Genomic DNA, 27,385 nt, shown 5'->3' with positions numbered 1-27,385 from the left:
GCACAAATGATATTAACACTTAGCTTAGTTGAACTACTTCACAGATTCAAAAACAAAGTATTCCTGCTTAGTTCCATGTCTTGATGCAACATCATTTTTAAAAATGAAACGAGGAGAAACATGAAAATGTATGTTGCCCTTTTCGATTGTATATTAAATGGCAACAACTTTATCGTTTTTATTTTGACTTCCACTTAGAATTTTCTTTGCCCTGTACGGAAGATGTGCCTACTTGCGGAGACAGTTGTGACAAGGCTCTTGAATGTGGGATTCATAGATGTTCGCAGCGCTGCCATCGAGGTCCCTGTGAAATCTGTAGACAGGTTAGCATTTCACTTCCAGTTCAATCATTTGCTTTTGAATAACTTTGCATTATTTTAGGGCTCCTGAAGGGACTTGCCTTGATGAGCTTCCATGAAACACTTATTTCTTTTGGGGGGCTCTTCCTTCCTCTTTGAGCCCGGAAGCTTCCCATCTCCACTGCTTCTTAGGCAAGAAACCAACAAACTCCACAGCTCCTGGTTTCTATTCTTCAAAGCCAGTACTACTACAGACGGGAGATCTGAATTTGAATGTGCATCCAAACAATGTTTTAAAATCTCTACCTATAGAAAACTAACATGCCAGAGAAGAGATCTAGCCTAGATTTCCCCCTGAAAGGCTAGCTTTCTATGTGCAATGATTTTATTTATGGTGGAACTTTCAGTCATTTCTCAGAATCAGGACATATGTCACTATCTACTCTACACTGCTAACTATTCTGGCCTGTCTGCAATATATTCAGGGAATAAACCTTTCTGGAACACTGATTTCGTTCAGTTTTGTTCATATGTGCTATGAACAAAACAGAGAGCGCCTTCTACCCTACCAACTTTCCCGGTCACTGAGGTCATCCAAGGGCCTGCTCCTGGTGATTCCACATAGACCCATCCTCCGATTGGAGTCCACGCCTTCAGCGTGGTAGCCCCCTCCTATGGAATTCCCTGCCTCTGTAGGTGCCAACTTTGTATTCCTTTTGGTACCTCCTGAAAATGTCATTATTCCAGGAAGCCTTTCCTTAATGACCAGCCACGGTTCACTGTACATTTTGCTTCTTTTAAAATCTATTTTAAAGTGTTCTGGTTTTTTTTATGTTGTACACAATGGGGAATGGTATGTAAATATTGTAAATTAAATAAATAAATGTGCTAAGGGAACCATTTCCCACTGTGACCCTGTCTCTTTTTTGCCAGACGGCAAGTTGCTGTCAGTCCAGTGGAGCTGGTGCAGAAATACCAAATACACAGGAGCACAGTGTTTGTAACTTTGGGTCAAAGCCTGGGTAGTAGAATGGCCTTGTAAAGTATTTAGAAGAGCAACAGAGATGAAGTCAGAGTTTCCCCAGAAATTTAGTTTTATTGAGAAAGTATAACAAAATAGCAATTAGGCAGGTAATGGTGATGGTTGCCCCAGAGATGATACAGGCTGAGAAGTGATACTGCCAAGGAGAATATGTAGCAGATTGCTTCAGCTTCTAAAGAAATGGGGAATTGCAGGGGGATGTGAAAATCTGCTGAGACAAAAAGGGAGAGAGAGAGAGAGAGAGAGAGAGAGAGCTTTCCTCTGTCCAAAACAGGGAGGGGAAGCAGGGTTCTATGTGCCAAGATAAATCCAAAAACAAGGTACAAAGAAGAAACTTTCATCAGCCACAGCAAGGTAAAGTTTACTGTGTAGAATCCATTGGATGTGGAAAGGTAGAAAAGGGGCCAGGATCCAGACAGCAAGACCCTTTTCTATGCTCACCGAGAGTTTGGGAAGTTTGGAGATACAAGAACTGGGACTCAGCCTGGGAGCTCAAGAGCCAGGCAGACTGAGTGTTTACCAGCAAGACCACACTCCGGGAAGAACGTAGGGGAAAACTGCTGGCTCAGTTCAGGTAGTCTTAAGTCAGTTAAAGTAGGATGGTCCTGGAATGCTGAGTCCCAGGTGCACAAAACAAAGGCTGTTGTCTTTCCTGTTTAACAAAGGAGGGGATTTAGGTGTTAGGTGGAGTTTAAAGTACATCTTATAAAGGACACACAAGCTCTTAAGGCTCTCCATAGCTAAATGATGGGTGATGCAAGATTGCTTTTATTAGAGAGGAACGTTAGAGATTGAGCATTAGCGATTTTGGGGAGTTTTACGTTAGTGTATAGAACAGTCGTAGGCAACCTAGTCTCTTCCAGATGTTTTAGACAACAGCTCCCATAATCCCTGACATTGTCCTTGCTGATGGATTTATGAGCTTCTGCAGGGCACCACCAGGTTGCCTTTCCCTGGTATAGAGGGTCCATTCCCATGTCTATTTCAGCAAAAGATTCCAATGGGAACTGTCAAGTGCATTTTGTCCCAGCTTCCTAGATCTCTCCAGCCTTCCTATCCAGACAAATGCAGCCTTTTGAACCAGGATGCTCATGAGGAAAGGCACACAATGTAGGCAGAATATTGCTGCCTGGCAACATTTCTGGAGGGCAAATGTCTCCATCTCTGGCTGCAGTGAAACAATCCTCCTGATCAGGGGTAGGAAACATGGTGCCCTCCAGATCATGTTGGACTGCATCTGCCCCAGCCAGCATGGCCAGTAGTCAGGGATAATGGGAGTTGTAGAGTCTGTGAAATGGTTTCTTTCAGGCTTTCTGTCACAACATGTCAGGAAACATCTATGTAGGTTAATTGCCACCATCTCTTATAAGACCCTTTAATGGGCTACTTTTTTCTCTTCTTAAGGCTTCTTTTTGCAGAGCCTATAGTTCTGTCAGCTTTTTTATCAATGACATATCCTAATTTTGACATCATTAATTTATGTCAATTAGCTTTATTTTTCTTCCATCCATATCTTTGCAGGAAGTTGAAAAGCAGTGTCGCTGTGGGAAGCATACAAAGCAGATGCCCTGCCATAAGCCATACCTCTGTGAAACAAAGTGTACAAAAATTCGTGACTGTCAAAAACACCAGTGCAAGAGGAAGGCAAGTATTCAAGTTGCATCAATATTTTATTTTTAACTGGAAGTTTGGTTCAACATCCAAAATTTTTTTGCTTCTTAGAAGCAGCCTGTACATTTAAACTTGTGACTTTCTCAAATGCATTTATTTATTTGTTTGTTTATTTATTGCATTTATGTACCGCCCTATAGCCGAAGTTCTCTGGGTGGTTTACAAAAGTTAAAAATGCGCTCACTACAGTGTTCTACTTCCAGGGTGGTCTGTATTGCTGACCCTTTCTGTAGGACTTCCTTGTTCTCCTCTACTGCATTTCCATTCATGAAAAGAAATTAAGTTCCTTGGGAATGCTCTGATTCTAGAATTGTTGCTATTAAAGTGCCTATGCTATGAAAGATATACAGAATGTGGAGGGGAGTAGGTCTTATTGGATAAGGTTGCTGAAATGCTAGTTTTGCTATGCATGAGCTTTCCTCAGGCAAAGAAGGAATAGATTTGAAAGGTTCAAAGGACTGAGATGAGGAATAGAGAAGAGGAATAGGTGCTTGCTTGGTATTACATATACCAGCTTTTCAAATCTTTCAGATATAGAGGCGAAATTATGGGAATGGCTGGGGCTGATGGGAATTGTACTCCAACATCACCTGGAGAGCACCAGGTTGCCTTGTCTTGTAATAGCACCTTCAGATGAGAGATTTTCCTCAAGCTCACCACAGGGGAGGAAATAATTAATTTCCCCCTTCATTCTGGTTAAAATCTAGTAATGATCAGTTGTCCGTCCCCGCCCCCCCCCCCAGCTGATGCTACTTGTTTTTGAAAAAGCAGCATGTTAAACTACTTCACATGTCTCCTTGGAGACTCCGTTTGACTTTGTTTTATAAACCTGTTAGTTGGTGCGCGCACTCCTTTAAAAAATACCAAATCCAACTAATCCTTTTAGCAGAATCATAGATATGCTGGAGTACAATATATACACCTTGTAAAAAGCAAAATATTTAACCATAATAATTAGTGTTTTAGATTGTCTGAAAATTTTTCATAAATTATTTTGGTAATCTTTGGAACATCCTTGTAACTTAACTCAATTTTGTCCCTATGTTGTGGCTAGGGAGTTCTGGCTAAAGGAATAGTAGCTAAAGGCCATCTAGTTAGTTCATGAATGAGGCAAGATTTGGACTGTATACATCTCAGCTTTATACTCTTAGCACCTACATGACACCAATTCTCTAACTGGGACTTGCCTTCCATCATCTTATCATAAGATAATTATTCCTGCTTTAAAACTATTAAAAATTCCATCCATGTAGGCTTGATCTTCAAACTGCTAAAACATTTTAAAATGGCAACATATTTCCTGAAAATATTGCATTAAGAAAAGAACATGCTGACATGTTAATTTGTCTTTGACGTAGTTAGCGGTCTTTAAAAAATAATTACTGCTTCCTTGTATGTGAGTTTTATAGCATAATCCTTTGTATGCTTACACAGAAATGTAGTGATGGTCACCAATTTGGATGGCTTTAAATGGGAATTAGACAAATTCATGGATGATAAGGCTATCAATGACTACTGGTCCAGATGCCTCTGTACAAATTACTGGGGAACTGGAAGAAAAGGGTGGGTTTCCCACAGGCTGTTGCTTGGCTGCTGTTTGAACAGAATGCTGAACTAGATGGATCTTGGCCTGATCCAGCTCTTCTTATGTTCTTAAATAATTTCCACTGCGTCCAATGGGGATCACTGCCAGGTTAGTGCCTGTAGGTTGCAGTCTTCAATAACAATTGCTATATTTCAAAACAAAGCCCTATGAAGAGAGACTGAAAGAACTGGGCATGTTTAGCCTGGAGAAGAGAAGATTGAGGGGAGACATGATAGCACTCTTCAAATACTTAAAAGGTTGTCACACAGAGGAGGGCCAGGATCTCTTCTCGATCCTCCCAGAGTGCAGGACACGGAATAAAGGACTCAAGTTAAAGAAAGCCAGATTCCAGCTGGACATCAGGAAAAACTTCCTGACTGTTAGAGCAGTGCGACGGTGAAATCAGCTACCTAGGGAGGTTGTGGGCTCTCCCACACTAGAGGCATTCAGGAGGCAGCTGGACAACCATCTGTCAGGGATGCTTTAGGGTGGATTCCTGCATTGAGCAGGGGGTTGGACTCGATGGCCTTGTAGGCCCCTTCCAACTCTGCTATTCTATGATTCTATGATTTGTGTTTTATACAGTGCTGCTCTGGAAATTGCCCACCCTGTGATCAAGCCTGTGGACGAACATTAGGATGTCGGAATCACAAGTGTCCTTCTGTCTGCCACAGAGGTAAGAATGCAGAGGAAAACTTTCGTGTCACCTTTCAAACTAAATTGCACTTTTTAAAACTCTACTCAGCTGGGACTTTTTCAATATTGGAAAACATATAGTTCACAATTTCATATTATAATTCAGATTCATTATTAAGTGTCTAGCCTGTTTTGGTAAGGGGATGTCCAAGATGGAAAGGTGACAGCAAAGTATGTTAAAGCATAAGTTGTGAAAAGCCGCTAGCTCAAATGTTCAAAGCTCACTTTATGAGTTCATTTAATCTTTTTAAGTGACTGGTCCCAGGTTGTTAATGGTTCTTAAGAAAGGAACATTATACAGCAAGTGTAAAATGCTATTTGGCACATGTCATGTTGTTGAAAATTATATTTACACAGTTATCCACACAGTGGCTGGGTTTGGATGCTCAGCGGGCAAAAGAAGCCACGGTGGGTTCCCTCTGAACGTGCTGTTGGTGTGCCCGCTATTTCCCTAAATTTCTTCGCCGTAGTACAGGTTGCTGCATCATCTGAATCTCAAGAGGTGTGCAGTGGGAGTGGCTTCCAAACCATCCCGCAAACCATGGCTTCTGGTGGTTTGGAAGCCACCCTGGCCATGCACCTTGCTGGGTTCGGACAACCCAGCAACCTGCGCCATGGCAAGGGTAATTAGGGAAATGACAGGTGCATAAGCAGCCCGTTCAGGGCAGGAAAAAGAAGCCACTGTGGCTTCTTTTCCTCTACTGATTGTCTGAACCCAGCCAATCAGTTGCTATGCTTTTGGCTTGTGAAATACTTGGAATGTCTGAGGCTGAATTAATTGCTCATATTTGGCTAAACACTATGGGCTCATCTACACCAAGCAGGATATTCCACTATGAAAGTGGTATGAAAGCGGTTTATAAAAGGCAGGAGCCACACTATTTATTTATTTAATTTATATACCGCCCCATAACCGAAGCTCTCTGGGCGGTTTACAAAAATTAAAAACAGTGAACATTAAAAAGTATACGAAATTTAAAAACATCAAAAATATAATAAAAACAATAGTATAAAACAGTATCCATTTAAACAACAAAAGTTCTAGGGGACATTAAAAACAAACTTAGCATATGTTGTTAAACGCTGTTAAATGCCTGGGAGAAGAGAAGTCTTGACCTGGCGCCGAAAAGATAACAATGTTGGCACCAGGCGAGCCTCATTGAGGAGATCATTCCATAATTGGGGGGGGGGGGCACCACTGAAAAGGCCCTCTCCCTTGTTGCCATCTTCCGAGCATCCCTCAGAGTAGGCACTTGGAGGAGGACCTTAGATGTTGAGCGCAGTGTACGGGTAGGTTCATGTCGGGAGAGGCGTTTCGTCAGGTATTGTGGTCCCAAGCCGTGTAAGACTTTATAGGTTAAAATCAGCACCTTGAATTGGGCTTGGAAGCGTATAGGTAGCCAATGCAAGTGGGCCAGAATCGGTGTTATATGTTCGAACCTTCTGGTTCCAGTTATCAATCTGGCCGCTGCATTTTGCACAAGCTGCAGCTTCCGAACCGTCTTCAAAGGCTGCCCCACGTAGAGGGCATTGCAGTAATCTAATTTGGAGGTTACCAGAGCATGGACAACTGAAGCTAGGTTATCCCTGTCCAGATAGGGGCGTAGCTGGGCCACCAACTGAAGCTGGTAGAAGGCACTCCATGCCACCGAGGCCACCTGGGCCTCAAGTGACAGAGATGGTTCTAGGAGAAGCCCCAAGCTATGAACCTGCTCCTTCAGGGGGAGTGCAACCCCATCCAGAACAGGTTGAACACCCACCATAGCAGTAGTGAAGTGCACTGCAGGATCTACACTACTTCTTTATAGCGGTACTGAAGTGCACTGACAGCTGTTGGGGCCCATGACACATCTACACCAAGCAGGATATAACACTCTGAAAGTGGTATATGGTATGTGTCATGGACTACAACAGTTGTCAGTGCACTTCAATACTTCTATAAAGCAGTAGTGTGGCTCCTGCATTTCATATACCGCTTTCATACTGCTTTCATAGTGGAATATCCTGCTTGTTGTAGATGAGACCTATGATAACTTTTCTTTTTCTCTTGTTATATTTCTCCCACCCTCATTTTTTTTATTGTACAAAAGCATATTCATATTTTTTCAGAGATGCTTGAGGAGTACAAATGTTGAGGGAAACATTTGCATTTCTGCTGTCTGTGATTAAAAAAATAGCTTTTCGTTAAGGTCAGAAAAATGGTATTCTCTTATGACTTTTCTGAAAGTAGAGAGAGGTGATATTTATTTTTTGTTCATATGAATTCATGAAATATAAATAACACATTCTAGGAGCTGCAATTTGGTCAGTCTGAAGTCTTCTGAATTCATAATACCGTTGTGAGTTTTAATTCCTCTAATTGGACAATTTCTTACTTCAATCTCTCATATAGCTTGCATAATACGGAGAATAATAAATGCCTCCAAATTATACGTGAAATGTTGATTCTCTTATTGAAAACAATGGCAGAAGCCATCATTTTGGTAATTGCAGAGTAGTTCTACTGGTGCAAATGGCTTCTAAAATAAATGGCTTCTAAAATAACTACCTGTCCCAAAATTGGCTATTTATGGTATTTTTGTTAACTTTAGGTAGCTGCTATCCATGTCCTGAGACTGTGGATGTGAAGTGCAATTGTGGTAAAACTTTTCTCAAAGTACCCTGTGGCAGAGAACGTACCACCAAACCCCCCAGGTGCAAAGAAATATGCAGGTGAGCTTGCGTATCTTTACAAATATACAAAAGTTGGTATCCAAAGAGCTGTTTTAGAGTACGCCAAAGGACTTAGGTATGTCCAAAAGAATTTTTGACTCTGCTTTGAATATCTGACCTTTATTCCATATCACAAAACTGCTTTTGAAAGTCCCCTTGGTTTCAAAAGCATCTTTATTTTTTAAGGCATAGCAATTAATGTTACCACAAGCATGAAGATCCCTTGCGTACACAGTATTTGTGCAATTCTTTTGATTTTAGCCAAAGGTTCATGTCATAATGTTTTTGGATGATTTTTGATGGATATTTTTAAACACTTCTATATTGTTAGGAAGATATAACATACAAGGCAGCCAGTGGCTTCTTAAGCAGGGCTGTCTATCTTCTGCACCAAAAAGGCCCCAGATGTAGAATTTATATTCAGTTCATTTTAGAGAGGACTGTCATGGCAGAGGTCAAGAAGGGAGGGGTGTTTAGACTGGCTCTAAGGGGCAGTGGGGCCCAGAAGAATACAGCATGGCATAAATGGGGGAAGATGATGGTGATTTATTTTCTATACCACCCCATAGCCAAAGCTCTCTGGGTGGTTAGGAACTAAGTTCCTCCCTTGGATTTTTAAAAGATCTGCCCAGTTCACTATAATTGCGGAGCATTCACATGTTAACGGCTGCACCATCTTAAACACAGTACCTGCTACTTTGAGCTTAGAATTCTGGTGTGCCACTCCAAAATAAAACCAAAGACCTCAATACTATGCATGTTTACTGGGAACTAAATTCCATCTAACCCAGGAGGACCTTTGATAAACATACATAGAACTGGGCTGCAAGATTCTTAGGGAATCAGAAAGCATGGGTTCTGCTATTTTGCGTATTATGGAATATGCTTGGGTCTGTCCTGCCTCTGGCTACTACTCTCAGTCAAGTTGGTTCAACAGAGGCCAGATCTGGACCTCTGCACTTTAAAATCTGGAACTCCTGTCTGTGTTGTTCCCTCTATGCAGGACTGAAGAAGGTAAAAGGAATTGGCCTTAGGTCAGGAGGAAAAGGAAGCGGGTCTGGAAATAATGTGGCCAGGGTGCCCCAAGCTATTGTGTGCCAAAAGGCGGCTGTTGGGAATAAGAGACTGTAGATTTAGTCTTTGTGGGCAGGAGTACGGTAAACTTCTGTATCCCACAAAATTGGTCAGCAGGTATGCCATAAATTGTACATCCTACTCTTGCAGTGTTTAGAAATTGGGACAACCTTGCTGTAATTTTATATTGGGGCAAATTATCCGTTTTTCTCTGCTATTTTCCCAACATTTCAGTCTTGTGCCTGCTGTCATTAGGCACTGAGAGTATTTATTTATTTAATTTATTTCACTATATTTATGATGCACAAGAATATAATATGACATCTTAATTAAATACCGTATGTCATTACTGTAAACCTTAGACAATATTCTTCATGGGAATACTTGTTAGAATAAGTATGCTTTCAATACGCACTGAAAACTCAGAAGGGTTGGTATTTGCTAATTTGTAGTGGTAGTGAATTCCAATCTGCAACCTTTTTGGCTACACACAGGCATATAAAGCTTTTTTTTTAAAAAAAAATGGCAATGAATCTCATTTACCACACATTTAAAGTTAAACTAACCTAATTTACCTACCTTTCAAGGTGTGTGTGGAAGAGGTTATATAAATATGTCTTGCAATAATTTAAGCTGCTCTACTTGTAGAAAAGTGTTTCAGATAAAATTTGAGATTTTTTTAAAAGAAAGAATAACACCATTTTCTGGGTTTGTTTTTTCTTAAAGTGAGGCCTCCTGAACTGTGTGATTAATATAAAATTAATGTTTTAGTTTGAGGTGGAAACAAAGAATGTTAGGTTTGAAATTGTGCCCAAAATTTCTGACTAAGCAGTTGACCCAGCTTGGTTACACATAGCATACTTCCCATTAAGATCTCCTTATTTTGCACTAATGCTTTTAAAAGGATATGAGTACCTACTGAGAACTAATTTATGGGCAGAAAAAATGATAGATTCAAATATTTGGCACATTTGTTTATGTAAATAGATAAATAATCTAGTTGATTTTTCTCTAAAATGCAGGGTGAAGTAAATCAATTAAGAAGTTGTTTCTTAGAAATGCCTTACAGCATCTTAAAAATAGGTGTACCTTGTGAACATTATGTGGGATGGTACTTAAGACTTCATGCAGGTATAAGTTCGTCACATCCCTTCTGAAGAAGGGCAGTTAATTTTTAAGATTGTTATCTTTTCGGCGCCAGGTCAAGACTTTTCTCTTCTCCCAGGCATTTTTAACAGCATTTTAACAGCATTTAACAACGTTAAGTTTGTTTTTAATGGACCCCACAATTGTTGTTTTTAAATGGATACTGTTGTTTTTATACTGTTTTTATGTGTGTGTGTGTGTTTTTAAATTGTATACTTTTAATGTTTACTATTTTTAAATGTTGTAAACCGCCCAGAGAGCTTCGGCTGTGGGGCGGTATATAAATGTAATTAAATAAATAAATAAATAAATAAGATTGTGACTGTCCAGCCATTTTAAGGGAAATCCGTAGTATAAAAGATAAAAGGCCATGCAAATTTATTTTGCAAACCAACATATGCTACATAAAAGCTAGCAAGGTACAGGATTATCCCCAGTTGTAAAAATAGAAATAAAAAGGGATATTATAATGGCCTGATGGATTCTCCTGACTTTTTACTTCCTAGAAGGTGGAGCTACATTAACACAGCATGCCCTTGGCAGCTTAAAGTGCTTTGAGAGAATTATGTAGTGCAATGACTAGTATGTTAAATAGCCACTGGGAGAAAATAGTGCTTTGTATAGCGCACCATCAACCTATGGGATTTCCTGACTTAAGATATAACAGTCTAAGAGCTGTATACCTTTTATACATGATGGGTTTGGGTATATTCAAAGTTAGTTTCAGGGGCTGGTGCAATTTTAACACTTAAGTATGGTGGTAATAAGAATTGCTTCAAATAGGCACAATAAAATGAGTAAACACTAATATTAAAATAGTCTGTCAAAACTATGTATTTAAACACAGAGCATCTGAGCTTCAGGCAAAATAAAACACATTTTTAAATTACTACTTGAACAAATAGAACTAACAGTGTAATCCTATAAATTAGGATTACAGGAGCTAACAGTGTCATCCTATCTATTAGGAAGTCCCCACCATAATATTGTGTTGTGTTTCTTCCCTTTCCTTAGTGATGGAAAATTCTGGGATAGCTGTCAAGATCTGTTTCTTTTTTAGGAAAGAGACTTCTGATGTTTGTCAAATCTGCTTGTTTACAGTTATACAGGCTGAGCAGGTAGCAATCAAGTAGGTACACAAGGAAGACAGTGTTAGTCCCAAAGGTGAATGAGTCCCATAGCAACAGCAGCATACCTAAAGTTCCAGGACATTGTATTCCAGTCAACTCTAAAAAGGTTTCCTTGGCCAAATTCAAACTGTTCTCTCAGATCCCAACTATGTGGGTCTATATTATGAATGTTAAAGCCACACCAAGACTATTGAGAGGATTACTTTGCATAAAAGAACAGCCTTTAACATTATTGGATGCATCAATTTTAAACCAGTTATTGCTGACATAATCCAGACGATCAAGCCCAAATACAGTCTTATAGTGCTTCTGAGAGAGATTTGGAGCTTTATGGGCATCTAGGGGAAGCAATCTTCATAACTGTGGTGAAGACACTATAAAACCTGGCCTCTCATTAACTAGATACATGGATGTTATAGCCAAGAATATATCTTTAGCTGCTCTTGGAGGCTTCATTTGATGGGATGTAGCACAGCAGGCAGCCTACCAGCTATTGTTTAATCGAACACAGCAAATCCTACGTTTATTTGAAAATAAGTTTATAAAATCTAAACCTTGCTAAATATAGCTGTGCTTGTTTTTATTTTAAAATAACTATGGTATATTTCTATTGCTTCTATTTTCAATTGTTTTCTTTTAAGTAGCTGTAGTGAAATAGGAGCTGTAGATCAGGAATGGACAACCTGATGTCCTCCAGAAGTTTTTGACCCCAAATTAAGCCCCACCCAACATGGGAAATGATCTGGGATTATGGGAACTGTAGTCTGGGACATCTGGAGGCTACCAGGTTGCCAAATCCTGCCATAGACCTTTGATTGCTGCCATTTACCTCCTAGACCAAGAGGGTGGGTTTGTTTGTTTGTTTGTTTAAAACATTTGTATCCCGCCCTATATCACTAGGATCTCAGGGCGGCATACAGAATGCTCCTGCTAATACTGAGGATGGGTTATCGTGTTGTTTGAACACGGTGTGTTTTCTGTAGGGTTGCTTGTTAATCATGCAATGTGGTTTGATTTTCTCAAACAAGCTACCTTGAAAATCCATGGCTTGTTGGGTTGTTTTGGGTGGTTAACAAACCACACGGCATGGCTAATGAACAACCCTGTGGAAACGTGCTGCATTCAGAAGGTTATGTATACAGAAAAACAGATACATGAATTAAGTGGCTATAAATATAAAAATAAATGCAGCAATTTTTGTCTGATCTTATTCTAGGCGACCACCTACCTGCCATCATCCTAGTCGGGAGAAACACAGTTGTCACTTTGGCCCTTGTCCTCCTTGCCGTCAGCCCTGCAAGAAAATCTTAGAGAAATGCAGTCATTTGTGTCCTGCTTTCTGCCATGATGAAGCGCTTGTGAAGCAAACAGGCTTGGTGAGAGAAGAGTCAGTGGTGTGTTAAGGTAGTAGCACACTGTTTATCTGGAAGAACTGGAAGATTTGTCTTCTCGCTAGTGTCAGACAGTTCATCACCAAAAAACAAATAGGGTTAATTTTACAGGTATTGCTTAACTGTGAAACAAAGAAGGGATTTTTGTTGCCCAGTTTAAGTCTAATTATTTATTTCTCCTTGTAATTTACAAGTTTCAGACTGAGGACTTGCCTTTTAATACTAATCTGAACCATAGGACCAGTTTCAAGGGATTTTTTCCCTGTATAATTTGATTTTTCTCCCTCTATTTAAAAGAGAGAGCAAAGGAGGAAATAGTATGTTGCCATTAGTGTCACACTCCTAAGATTTGGAAATTATCTAGTTGTGGGTCAAGACTCACCAACTGTAACTGATACCGTGGCTAACATGTTTAGTTCTTAATATTTCCTCAGAAATGTCCTTTCTTCTTTTGTCCATCTCCTCCCTCTCCCCCCCCCCCACCGCCCCCCCCACAGATTTGGTATGTTCCTGCTTGTTAACATGATATTCAGTAATGGCTTTCAAATTTCAGAAGATGTCATATTTGCTGAATGGCCACTGAACAAGCCTATGACTGGGTTCACACAACACGATAAACTATACTCAAGTGTTGAGTGAACCATGGGTTGTTGTTGGAACATGGGGTATTGTATTGTCTGAACCCAGCCGCTCTAACAACCCATAGTTTGTTAACCATGAACAGCACATGAAGAGAGCTCATGGTTTGTTGTTGGTTTGTGAACTGTGGGTTGCTCGTGCTTAACAAACCATAGTTTGTTATTGCTGCTGGCTTCAGACAACATGATAACCCACATTTCATCATGGATGCCTGCAGGGGGAAGTGGCAACCATGCTATTACAGTAATGATAAGTGGTGATTAGTTATCACAGCTTACATTTGAATTTGTTTTTCGTTGAGATTTATTAGGTCAGTATGCTTGTGGTAGTAGGGAATAACTATGGACTGGACTTTCTAGGCATTCTTGCTGCATATCAAGTTAAACTAAAAAAAACCCACACATTTTCTTTGTAGCACCAGCCTGCAGGCCCCTGGGAACAGTCAGCTGAGCCTGCTTTTATTCAGACAGCATTGCCTTGCCCTCCGTGTCAAGTCCCTATTCCGACGTGAGTACAAAAGTATGCCTTGAAATGTATTTGACTGGCATGGCACCTTTTCGTTTCACTATTTCCACCGCGTTGGGGGCATGTACTACTGTAACGTCTTTGGATTTTGATTAAAAGAGGAGGTATTTCCAAAGGCAAAATTGGGTCCATTAAAATGGCTAAATAGTCCATAGTCAGAAGTCTGTAGCCTAGCACGGGCATAGATTCCTGTCTGGCTCTTTGCTCGGCCATTGCTGACAGTAGGCATGATTCACTGGAAGGTTCTCTTTGGGAAGAGCATGAAATGATGTGGTGCAGCTTTAATGCAGCTCCCATCCATTTAGTGGGGCTCGTGCACAAGAACATCCCAGTGCTTGTGCCCACTCAAAGTGCCTGATTTATGCATGTAGCACAGCATTACTGAACTGGGGCCAAAATCTGTGTTTCAGGTTTGTTAAATTGCACCAACTACGTATTTAAACTCAACACAAGGCAGGACTTGATCCTTCGTCAGAGTGAAACACTACTTAAAGTATAGTTCCTGTTTTGTTGTTGGATTTGAATGCTACTTTACTAAGAGTTTTTCCTCGATAATCTATTTATAGCACAACAAATACACAGTTGTTATTCATCAGTTGTGGGAGATCAAGTGTCCTCTTTAAATTTAACATTTCAACATACTGAGCTCCCCATTGTTTTATATACTCTGATAGCAAAGGCTGGTGTAAAAGGTCCCTCTTCAACCCCCCCCCTTTTTTAAAAAAATATGGAGCTAGGGCTGTGAACCACCTAAAGAATTTTAGTTCATGAACAGGGTGGATTTGATTTAAATCATGATTTAAATCACTACTCCGAAAGACTCGATTTAATCATGTGACTTCCCCCTTCCAAAAAGTGCACACTTCCTCGCTATATTTTACACAACTCAGAGTCACCAAAGACTCATTCTTGTTGGTATAATCTTAATATTAGATGAAACCAGATGAAAGTTTCATTTTTAGAATAGCAACTTTTTAGATTAGTTTTACAGTTATATCAAAAAATACTGATTTGGTTATGCTATTAGAAACACATCATAGATAGATAATTATGAAATTAATTGCGAGGTGAACTATCTCCAGTTTAATAGGTTAGTCATTCATATTTGGACAATTTTTCTGTTATACTTTATTGGAAGGAGAAAAATAATCTTACAGAAACCTCAGGAAGAGCATGACATTGTGAATGGAGTAATGGAATTCATTTACCAAAAACATTTAAACAGCCTCATGCTACATAATTAAAAACTAATCCTTATTTCATGATGAATAACCTTTGGACTATAATGTATCTTAAATAGAAAACTATCTTTAGATAGATTTTTCCTCAAAAACCATTTTATTAAAAAAAATCCAATTTAAATAAAAAATTCCAATTTTTAATTTTTTTTTAAAAAGTCATTGATTTTTATCCACCTTGTTCATGGATCACTTGCTAACTGATTGAATAAACTAATTTTGCATATTGCCAATACCTCCGTATAGATGTCATCATGAAAATGTACTCTCCACTAAGCAAAAGCATTCAACTCCTCCCCCCCCCCACCCATCCCCTGCTCCTTGCCACAACATGCTCAGTCCTCCATCCCCCTCCGTCCAACCCACTTACCTGGACTCCGGTTCCAGCAAATGTGGTGGCAGCAAGATATCTCTCCCCTCCCAGATCCCTCCTCCAACATACAATCACACTCTAGGAATAAGTACACTAAGTAGATAATTAAAATTGTAGTTTTGTACATCTGCAGCAAGGCCAGCCCTACCACGAGGCAGAATGAGGCTGTTATCTCAGGCAGTAGATGCCGGGGATTGGGAAGTGACACTGAGGTGCTGGAGGACCTAGCAGTATGGGCCACGTGGCCTAGCCTGCGCACCTTAAGCTAGCCTCATGTGTTCAGGTGAAGTGGAGAATGCTGTCTTGCTGTCAGTGTTTGAAGGAAAAGTCAGCTGCCAGTCTGGCTGGCTTTTCTATGTGGAATGGGGGAGGGCATCCTGTCCTTCACCTCAGGCAGCAAAATGACCATGAACAGCAGTAGCCCTTTGGGAAAATTTCATTTCCCATATGTATTTTGCATCTGGAGCGGGGGGAAAATCTGGGGGAAAGGGGCAACAGGTCCTAAGGCATGATCGGAAGGAACATAAAACCGCCACCTTGCTGAAGCTAAGCAGGTCTGGGTCTGGTCAGCACCTGGAACTACATGTAGCCACCTTGAGTTCTACAGAGGAAGAATGGTAAAATATAAATGTAATAAATAAATAGATCAGCCCCTGTTATGCTTCCAGTGTCATAATTGGGTGCACATTGGGGACTGATTCAGCTCATACTCAACCTTGGAATAAACTAAGCTTTTTCCAAATTTGGGGAGAAATAGTTTGGTTTTGCAAGTCCAATTGTGAACCTAGCGGGGATGGGGGAGTAGATGGTTGCTGTCAGTACTTAAAATTCCGAGAGCAAAAGTTATCAGTAATTGTTAGAAGGAAGCATCTTTAATGTGTGTGTCTTTCCCATGATATTGCAACAGAGGGCCTAAAAAATGAACAAGTATGCTCATAGCATTAATCTAATAAACTAAGAATTAAGTTATCTATTGATTTTAAACCAATTAAGTCCTGCAGTAGTAGAGCATATTGTGATTGTCATACCTGCAGTGCCTGATTGACGGTTGAATTTCAGGTGATTGATTAATTCAAGGAGTAATATTCAGTTGTTTGACCTTTTCATTCTTGTATATTTGCAGCCAATGCCTTGGGAAACATGAGGTGAGTCATAATAGCAGTCATCCTTTGGAGTAAATCAGAAGTATGCATAATTTGGTTTTTAATAAGATTTGAGAATGAAGGCTTAGCATTTAATTGATTTGACATGAATTTTATTTGCAACTGCTAGAATTTTGCTTTTCATTTGAAACTGACAAATTGTTTTTCACGATCTGCCGGCATTTCCATTAGGAGGGTATTACAGAATTGTTTAAGAAAATTTATAAAACTGGATGCCAGATTCATCTTGATGAAACTTTAAACTTTTGACATTGCATTTCAAGCAATGTGGAATGCTGGTAAAACGCTTTTCTGTTACTGTTTACTAGGATGATTTAGAGTGAGCTTTGGTTTTATTGAGCTTTACTACTTTATGGCTCTTCCAAATTGTTTGGAAATGTTTAAATGATCTCTTGTGCAGTTTATATTGCTGGATTGATACATTTTGTGGCTGTTTTTTACGAACATCTGCAAATTGTTTTGAAAATGGATATTAACTGTTCCTTAGGAAAATATAATGCCTGGAGTAGAATCTGAGAGCTCTCCAATTGTGATGCAGAAGGTATTATGACTTGCAGTCCAACATTACACAGTGAAACCTATTGTAATCTGGGAATTGGGGTCAGGGAGTTGTCTTAAGTTTCTTTTAACATTCTGTAGTGTAAATGGAAAGAGGCATGGATTTAGCTGTGCATTAAGTAATGGTAATATGGGACTTACAAAACATTGTAAGTCAGGGTGGGTTTATGATTTTTCCACACAGGAAAAATAAATGAAGAATCTAGGCACAATAAAAACATTAGAGAAATACAGTGGAGAGAAAACATTTTGCTTTACAGTGATTAATTGGGAGGTTAGGTTGGATTTGTAATGGCTGCTGGATCCTAGAAGTGTGTACACACATACAAGAGCAAGTATGTTCAAAAACGGAAATTGCTTGAATGAGCTTTATATGGGATTTTATTTATTATTATTATTTATTTATATAGCACCATCAGTGTACATGGTGCTGTACAGAGTAAAACAATAAAATAGCAAAACCCTGCAGATGGTGAACAAATAATAAACGTTACAACTTTTCTGAGTGACTTCTTCACCTAGGAAAACAACATGCAATGGAGAACATGATAAAGGTGTATAAAATTCTGTATGGTGTGGAGAAAGCGGATTGGGGAAATTTTTCCCACTCATAATTCTAGAACCGTTGTCAGGGGAGAGCTCAACATGGGGTGGATGTAGGGATTGTATTGCATTGAGTTACCACCCACTGGTAAATTTGTGTTTTGTTTTTGTGCCCCCTTTGTTCCCCTTATCTGTTATCTGATATTTTAATAAGCTTTGCTTCTTGTTTCGGAGAATTTGAAGTGATTTCTGACCAAACTCAAGGGGAGGGTTTCTTTTTCTCGACCACCCCTCCTCCCACATGACCTAGATTATCTGGGGCATGTTTCCTCCTAAGGACTATAATAGCTTCCCATCATGGTCATCATGGTGGCATACGAAATTTAAAACCACAAAATACAAGAAAGCAATGTCAAGAACAGTAATAAAATTAAAAATTGAAACCAGATAATGCCATATATTCAACAGCACTCGATAAAGGCCTGACTGAAGCGTAGGCTAAGGTAAATACGGGTTAGGGTCTGCTTGGAGGCCTGTAATGTTGGGACCTGAACTGCACAACAGGGGCCCAGTACCAAGAAGACCCACTACCAAGAAGGCCCTATCCCTCAGTAATAACTGTAGTAATGAGTTTGACGGACCAAAGTAATTTCATATGTTCATAAAAAGAGAACACTCCTATTTATTATACTATAGACTTTTGAACAAAGATTGAACTCTTCTAGTTTAAGATCCTTAAGACTAGCATAAGGGTGAAGACTACGGCAGTAATGGCAAAGCTGCCATTGTTTTTTGGACAAGGCATCTAAATTCCATGTTAACTACACCAGCAATGATATGGTATGAATGCCAGTGATATTAATGCTAAGATCTGATTCAGTTCATTTTAAAATACATAATTATGATTCATTATGTGTTATATGAAAGTTAGTACAAAATTCTAATGTTTTGTAAATGGCTAAGATTAATTCTTAATTTAAATAAATAAACTGCATGAACTAAGATGTCTGTTTAGAGAGTGTTCGTTTTCAGATTTCTAGGAATCCAAAGAAAGCAGACCAATTGTAATTATTAGATTATAGGCCAGTAATGAAATGACCAAGTCATAACTGCTACTTGAGAGAGTGTTCTGCTTTCATGCTGGTGTGCTTTTAACTTTGATTTGGTAAGAAACAAACAAACAGTTTTTCATAGGCGTAGTAGCATAATGTGCATGTCAACTTATGGTGGCTTGATGATTGAAAACTTGTTTTATAAGTTTATCCTTCTAAAATGTATTTTCCTAAAGTTGCGAGGAAAAAAAATGAGTTGTACATTTTTTAGCCAGATAGTCCCAGACTGCTTGCTTGTTCAATGTAGTTTACATTTCTTGTTACATATTGTAGTCTTTCATTTTCATTCCAGACATCAGCAAGGAACTTCATAAAATGTTTTTGAAAAGGTTTAACATTAAATATGTAACTGTCACTGACTCATCTTTCTGTCAGTTCTTCCAGTGTAAATGTATTAGTTTTACATAAGAAATTCTGGGTAGACCTTTTTTATATATACAGGGTGAATTTGCTCAATCTTTAAACTATTTAATACTGATTCTGGGGCTTTATGGATGATAGCTAAATTGTATTCAGTACTTGTTATAATTCTTCCTTCTTTGTCTCTTGGTGTTGTTATGAACCTTCTCCCCAGGAGTGTGATTTTTAGAAGTTCTTCACTGTCTTCTTGATTGCACCGATTAATCCCATTACTGTTTGTCTCTTTACTAGTAAGACTTGATAGTAGCAGTGCACTTACTTTGGGGCTTCTAATTTCTTAACTCCATACACTTACATCTGTTCTGTCTTCTGCTGCTTCTCTTGTTTGTTCCATTCATCACTTTAACAGGTTTTTGCCTGTTCATGTTTAAACTTCTGCATTTAGTTTTGAAGTGATTATGTCCCTTCTCCCTTCTTCTTTCTGTTTTAAATGTTGCTTAAACTTCGGTGTTTTTGCATAGGGTATTACTGTTTTCATCTCCTGTTTCACTCTTGGATCTCCTTTCCTTATTCTCTGTCTTTTAGATTGCCTTACTGCTTTTGTACAGGCGTAGGTACTACAAGGGTTGGCTGCACTTGTCCATCGCAAATGACAAAGATTATATTTTATTATCTATTTCAGCAACACTCTTTTTATTTGCTTAAATTATTCCCTATTTCTTAACACTTGCACTGGAATATCAGCCTGAAATGTCATTAACTCCACAATTCATTGAACTGATTTGCTGGCACAGCGTATCTCAGAGTCAGGCTTTAAGTGTTTCAGTAGAAGTTGTTTTCGATATAGCTTTCTCATTATAATGGGATTATTCTTGCTATCCTGCTGCTGCTTACATAGAACCAGGCTTTTGTTTTTGTTCTTTAGCTGCAAAGTTACTCTGAGTGAAGTTTTAATTTAAGCCTCTGCCTTCATGTGCCAGGATGTTGTCTTCAGTGTGTTGCTATAGCCAATGTAGGTTTGCTGCCAATAGCAGTGGCCTCGTATTTCTTCCTCTTTCTGTACCTGGTAATATTTGCATGGTTTACTGATTATTCCTTTTCTGAGTTTTCCTTAACCATGCAGGTAACAACCAATGAAGTGGAGACTGGGCAGGCACACATGTCATAAGTTGACATTGCATGACATAACTTTGTCATGCAATGTCATAAGTTGTCATGCAATGTCATAAGTTGACATTGCATGACATAAGTGTTTGGTAGTAACTAGAGATCCATGTCTACTGCACATTACCTTCTCATGTAACACCAAGTCAAGTGTGTCTTGCTTCCACTTACTTGTGTTTGGCCATTAATACTAATTGTTTGCCTGTTTAGCAGCATTTTGAAAAGAAGCCACTTAGGATGCTTGGGTATTGTGCAGTTAGTTTTTCTAGGTTATATCTTGGCAGTCTTATTTTCCAGAGTTTGAGTTGCTACCTCAGGGGTTCCCAGCCTTTTGGGCCAGTGGGCAAATTAAGAATGTTTCTTTTGAAGCATGCCTAGCTGCTCCCCACCAAAAAGAAAAAGGTAAGCTATGGGGTGGTTGTTAGTGTCTTGGCGTCCCCGTGCTAGAGGGGGTGATGGGGAGTGAGGTGGGGTTTCCCTGTTCAAACAAAACGGCTGTGATAGGGGGTACCCATTCACAAAATGGCTACCACTTTTGTGAACCGCCCAGAGAGCTTCGGCTATTGGGTGGTATAAATCAAGCAAGCAAGCAATCAGTCAGTCATGGTGGGCAAGGTCAGTCATAAAACTGGTGAGACTAAATGAAAAGTAAATTGCCCAAGAACTAGTACAAAGCAGAAAAGTACTCTTTTTTGTTGCTCCTAACACTCATTTCACAGAAGGCAAACTGATCAAGTTCAAGAGACAAGTAACTTGGCCAAGAAACCGAGAACAAGGCAAATGTGGGGTCTGAGCCCCAAATGCCAAATCACATATTTGCCCCAACAAAGCATAATAAATAAAACTGGTGATGCCCAGACAAACACACTCACACGCATGCATAAGCAACCAAAACACCAACACCCCCCTCCAGACCCAGGCAAAACACATATACCCATGTACCACACACAAAAACGCATGCTCATTAAGAATAAAATAGGCAGCATACTAGAGCAAGGGGAAAAAAACTCACTCCCCATCACCCTGTCTAGTGCCAAGACACTAACAACCCATAGCTTACCTTGTTCTTTTTGGCAGGGGTGGGGAGGGGGGCAGGTAGGCACACCTCAGAAGATAGCATTAGGCTGCAGCCACCCACCGTTTTATTTTCCAAGAATGCCTCTTACAAATAAAGACGGTGCTGGGGCTGACACTTTACTTTGCATCATGGCAGCCTTCTGATTTTAAAAAAAGTGGGGGCAACAAGGAAGGTGTCCACAGGCAACATGTTGGAGATCTCAGGCATAGGTTATTGGGTTACCAACCTCAGACCAAAAAAATGTTATCGAACAGCAAAATCCATAATGTGTATGTTGTCATTGCCTTTGCTGCCCTGCATCTCCAGCAATATTATCTACCCCACTTTAGAAAATCCTTGGGGATCCAGTCACCATCAGCATTACTTAAAAGTCAAGTTAACTGCAGTTCCTGATGATGTGTTTTTCTAGTGGGATTGTTGTTCTTCCTGGTTTTATTGTTGGTTTTATTGTTTTTAATTGCTTTTAATATTTTAGCTGTTTTTATGTATTTTATTGTTGTGAGCTGCCATTTGTTTTTAGCTGTGTGTGTATTTACTGTTTTATACTGTATGCTTTTATCTGTACGCCGCCCTGAGATCTTAATGATATAGGGTGGGATATAAATGTTTTAAATAAATAAATAAATTGTGAAGACTCCTGTCCTGAAAGGTGGCCAAGAAATCTTTTAAATAAAATAGATAAATCTGTACTTTACTACTTACCTGAGGAAAACCTGAGAGGTAGCTGTCTGGATTATCTGTAATTATCGTTCAGATGCTTATTGCAAGAAAAAAAATGTTGTCATATGCTGCTGCATAATTACGTGAAGCCTGAATGTTTGAAGTTCTTATTTTATGGAAGGTATTGGAATTATTGAAATGTTGGAAGTTATCCAAGATGGTTCCCAAGCAAAAAATTTACTGTTTCAATCTTCCAGGTCAGTCCATTGCCATGTCATACTGTGGGACCTTACTCCTGTAAAAGAGTTTGTGGAAGACTGCTTGACTGTCAGAATCATACTTGCATGAAAGAATGCCATAAAGTTACTGAAACCGATAGCAACAGTGATATCCGAAAGGTAAGACTAATCTTTTTTACAGCAGAGAAAGAACACTTTGCTCTTAGGATAAGAGCTAGTGTGGTGTAGTAGCTAAAGTGTTGGACTGTGAGTCTAGAGGTCTGGGTTCTAGTCCCCACTTGGCCATGGAAACCCACTGGATGATTTTGGGCCAGTCACAGACTCTCAGCTCAACCTACCTCACAGGGTGGATGTTGTGAGGATAAAATGGAGAGGAGCAGGATTATATACGCTGCCTTGGGTTCCTTGGAGGAAAAAAGGCGGGATATAAATGCAATAACAATAAATAAATAAATAAATAATCTTTTATAAGTTTTGATACTGTTCAACTGGGTTTGATTGTCCATATTAAATTACAAGCAGGTGTGTGTTTGTGTGCGCTCGCACGCAGGTGTGTACAGTGTAGTAAGATACATGAAATTCTTCAGTGGTGTGTGTGGAGTGTCATGCAGTAGCGGTGCACAACCTTGTCGTTCCCAAAGGCTACATGTGGGTCAGTTAGGTGGCCACTAGCCGCACGTGCAGCCACATGTTCACAGGCATGTATGCGCACACTTTTCCTTCCCCTTAGTGCACATGCCCACTTTGCTTTGGACACCACTTACCCATCTTATATTTTGCACTTACTTCTGAAGAGTTGACTCCTGGAATACTTGTATCACTTCACAGCAGCACTTGGAGAGTCATCAAGTCTCCGAATCCTGGTTCTTAGAGTGTTGTCATGGATGCAGTGATTGGCATCCTTGGGGGGGGGGGAAGGGAATGATATTAAATTTGTGGTAATTTTGGTTGTGTGGGTGTCATGGGAGGGGTCTTGAATAACACTATGGGGAGCTGCTTGTGGACAGCAGGGTTTACACACCTATCACATATTTTTTAATTTTACCGCAAAATACTCACATGATTTATGCCAGCCTCCCCCAAACTTCCTCAAGATGTGTTAAACTACATCATCTGCAGCCAGCATGGCCAGCATTTCTGGAAGGCACCAGGTTGGGGAAAGATGTATGTTTTTTTTGGAGGTTCCTGGAAAATTTGCACAGCATGAGTACACATTTGTGTCTCTTTGTTGGTGACTCCAAACAGAAAAGATGCAAGAGATGTGTGTCTGAGTGTGGGTAAAAGCAATCTCACCAAAAAAAAAAAGAAAAAAAAAGAAAAACACCACATGTTCTCTGTGCTTTTAATATTGAGTGCTTAATGTGAGTGGTTCAGTATTATGACTGGTTTCATTTTTCCATTTTATCTACTTCAATCGTTTGAGCAAAGTAAGCATTTAAAACAAAACATTGGCAATTGTTTTAAAACACAGTTAACAGCGTTGTGTGGAAACATTTTAAGAATTATGTTCAAGCTGAGGGGAGGAAACTGGACAGAATTTTGGCAAGCCTGGGTTATGAATGAAAGCCAACAGCAATTTGACTTTCTTTATGTATAACATCTCTGTGAATCCCTAATGAGGTTTCTTATAAAATAAATAAATTAAACCACTTGTGGAAATGGCACTTGTTTCCTGGTCAGTGTGCTAAAGTAGACTGGAATCTGTTAAGTAAATATCCCACTGAAATAATTTAAACCTAGTTACAATAGATACAAATAAAGATATTTAACCTTTAAAGATTGTCCTCTGTCTATAATGGTTGGGGTGTTGGTGTGGGTGTAAACCATGCAGCTACTCTGATATGTACCTTTTTTTAGCTATTTGTAGAACAGTTTCCTGTCCTAAAAATTACTAGTTATTCGAAAGACAAATACAGAAATCAGAAGTTCATATTAAAATGTGTTTTAAAATATTTGTACTATCCTTCATGGCTCTTAATAATGTGTACCTTTTGGCAGAAGCTAAAAACAGAAGGCCTTCTAAAGTAGTGATTTCATGTTTGACGTGCTCACATCTAATGTATTTTCAACAGCGGCAGCTTCGTAACTCAAATTAATGTTTGCTCAGTCCTTTGCAGGTGAAAAGTAATAAAGAGTACTTGATTTTGTACTCAAATGCCATAGTCAGAATTGCATAACAATTTTGTTCGTTTTAACCTTTTGGAGATTGGCATTTGGTGGCATTAAACTTTCCTTGCTTAATCTCCACCTTAGGTCAGCTCTTGGAACTAGGCTAGTTCAGCTACTTGTGCATTAAAAAACCAAAGTGAAACCTACAACAAAATGTGAAACTCTCCCCACGGCCTGAGTTCGATCCCAGCAGAAGCTGGTTCTCAGGCAGCCGGCTTGGGTCGACTCAGCCTTCCATCCTCCCGAGTTCGGTAAAATGAGTACCCAGTTAGCTGAGGGAAAGGTAATAACGGCCGGGGAAGGCAACGGCAAACCACCCCGCTATAAGGCCTGCCAAGAAAACGTCAGCAAAAGCTGGCGTCCCTCCAAGAGTCAGTAATGACTCAGTGCTTGCACGAGAGGTTCCTTTCCTTTTTCTTGTTCCCTTAGGTTTTGTAAAGCATTGTTTTATACTTCTGCAAACCTCCATGTCCCTTTGAGCATGCCGATAGCTCCCTATTGTTTCTAGTGGCCCTATTTTGGCTACAATCTTCTTGGCACTCACCATTTGAGCTCACTGTTAGAAGGAGTAATCACAGGATAATTTTGCTTACCACTAATTTATAGTTACTTTTTTGGCTTCTTAAACTCACCCTGCCATATCTCTAAAATCTTCAAGATGGTAAACAAGTGAACGATTGGCCCAAGGCCATCATGTGTCATGGCTGAGCAGGGATTTGAACTCAGTCCCAAGTCCGAAATTCTATTTGCTATACCATACTAGATCCATACGTTATTCAGGAAATTGTTCAGTTTGTATTACTGCTGTTGCATGGCCTGGTCTGTTTGCCTGTGGTAATATTGGGAAAGGATTTTGCATAGGGAAGTTGCACAAGCTGTATTTCAGCCTGAAAAACTTTCTGATGCAAGATCCTTTTGAGACATAACTAACAAGCATTGCCAGATGGCAATGAGAGAACACTGGCTGGCCGTCTGTGTATTCTCTGAAGCTGCTCTGTGTGCAGCCTGAGATAAGAAAATAGTATATTTTTTATGAAGTTACATGTAGTTTTTAAACTTCGTCACAGCTTGTGTCAAAATGAGATTTCAGTTGGAACATTGCATATTGCTGTATTTATCAAAAATAAAATAAAATCCAAATCTCAAAGTTCTCAGCTTGTGATTTGCCTTTCCTTTCAAAACAGCTAACTAGGTTCATTACTGTAACTGTGTACAAAATATTCTGAAACCTTTTTAAAGCAGTCCACATTTGAGGGGCTGTTCTATAGATTTCCCTTAACAGGACTGCTGTAGTTGTAGGCAATTGGGGACCTGCCCCTAACTTAAGTGCTCTTGTTTAGGACTTTGGCCATTCTGGGACAGGAGCCTTATAATACCATTTGGGGCTTGCAAAGGATACCTTTTTTCCCTTATCCACTGCAACGTAGTGCTGAAGAACTCGGGATAGTAGCTGGCTTTAAGCCCTAAACCAGAGCTCTTTATTACTAAATGGGCAGGAGGGTGTACTTTTTTAACCTCATGGAATGCATCCTTGTATTGTAATGCTCACTTCTAGGATAATATAAGCCAACCTTGTTCAACCTGGTGCCCTCCAGGTTACCATTGGCCATGCTAGCCTCAGGCTGATGGGAGTTGAAATCCAAAACACCTGAAGGATATAGATTAGAGAACATAAGACCCTTGCCAGATCAGGTTGAGGGGTGTCTAGTCCAGCATCCTGTTTACACAGTGGCCAACCAGCAGGACACAGGTGCAACAGCTCATGTTCTCCAGCAACTGGTGTACACTGCCTCAGATACTGGAGCTAGCACATAGCCATTAAGACTAGTAGCCATTGATAGCCTTCTCCTCTGGGAATTTATCCAACACCTTTTAAAGCCATTCAGATTGGTGGCCATCGCTACATCTTGTGGGAAGGCTGCTGTAAACTATTCAGGGGTTCAAGCAGGTCAGTCCCCCTTCCCTCCCTGTTCCTTATCTGAAGCAAAAAATATCACAAAGACAGGACTTCCTGTCTTTGGTGTTCAGTGTGAACCAGAACCACTCTAGACAATGTTTTGAGTTACTCTCTTAAAAAAAGAAGAAGTCTGGGCTCAACTGCCATCAGCCTTCTCAGTCCTGAAGCTCCTAGATTCTTGTTAGGCCTTTTTTAGTTAGGTGGTGTGTGTGTGTGTGTGTGTGTGTGTGTGTGTGTGTGTGTGTGTGTGTGTTTTACAAACTAATACATGTCTTTGTATCTAGGGTAGGGAGTTCCCTGCATATGTAGACACCTCTACTTGATTTTTGAGTGGCTTGTTTTGCTTCCAAACTGATGGCCATTCAGCTACCCAAGTTCCTCTTAGAAAAAATGATGATTGGTTATCAGTTCTTGGTGTACTTTATCTTCCAGATGGTTTGTATATCCAAATGGGAATATTGCATGTAAAGGTGTTAGAACAATATTATTTACTCATTATGATGTGATACTATTGCCCCCCTCCCCCCCAAAAAAACTATAGGTAGCTGTATGAAATTTTAATATTAGTAAGGAAAGGATGTGACCTCGGTCAGTAGGCCTTCCTGCACTCTTTAAAATATTTTTAGTGGCTTAGATTCAATGGTTAATGCAATGAGTTCCTCCCCTGCCCTCCATAAAGCCTTGCTTAGGAGAGGATTTTCAGGAAGCTCCAGTAGGGAGAGAGGAGTGGGAAAGCCCAATGTTTGAGCCACTTCTGCTGATATGAGCTCTGAATGCAAGCCAATATTATTAAAGCAGAATTTAAGTACTGTTTTTTTTAAGCTATTAGTTTTTAAGCTAATGGATTGCCCAAAGAGCAAG

General features: G+C 39.7%; 1 protein-coding gene across 1 annotated transcript in view; it reads left to right on the top strand.

The window, feature by feature from the left end:
- NFXL1 (nuclear transcription factor, X-box binding like 1) overlaps positions 1-27,385 on the top strand; it is a 61,754-nt gene that overhangs the window by 11,643 nt on the left and 22,726 nt on the right. Inside the window, exons 9-16 of the mRNA XM_063136319.1 lie at positions 199-323; positions 2,863-2,985; positions 5,183-5,273; positions 7,885-8,005; positions 12,572-12,731; positions 13,801-13,892; positions 16,645-16,666; positions 22,417-22,557. Of these exons, the coding sequence (XP_062992389.1) occupies positions 199-323; positions 2,863-2,985; positions 5,183-5,273; positions 7,885-8,005; positions 12,572-12,731; positions 13,801-13,892; positions 16,645-16,666; positions 22,417-22,557 (875 nt within the window). The remainder of the gene's footprint in view (positions 1-198; positions 324-2,862; positions 2,986-5,182; positions 5,274-7,884; positions 8,006-12,571; positions 12,732-13,800; positions 13,893-16,644; positions 16,667-22,416; positions 22,558-27,385) is intronic.

The sequence above is a fragment of the Elgaria multicarinata genome, chromosome 10, assembly GCF_023053635.1.
Source record: "Elgaria multicarinata webbii isolate HBS135686 ecotype San Diego chromosome 10, rElgMul1.1.pri, whole genome shotgun sequence".
In the NCBI taxonomy this organism is placed as follows: domain Eukaryota; kingdom Metazoa; phylum Chordata; class Lepidosauria; order Squamata; family Anguidae; genus Elgaria; species Elgaria multicarinata.
The sequence above is the reverse complement of the archived record's forward strand: the minus strand, read 5'-3'. Positions and strand labels throughout refer to the sequence as shown.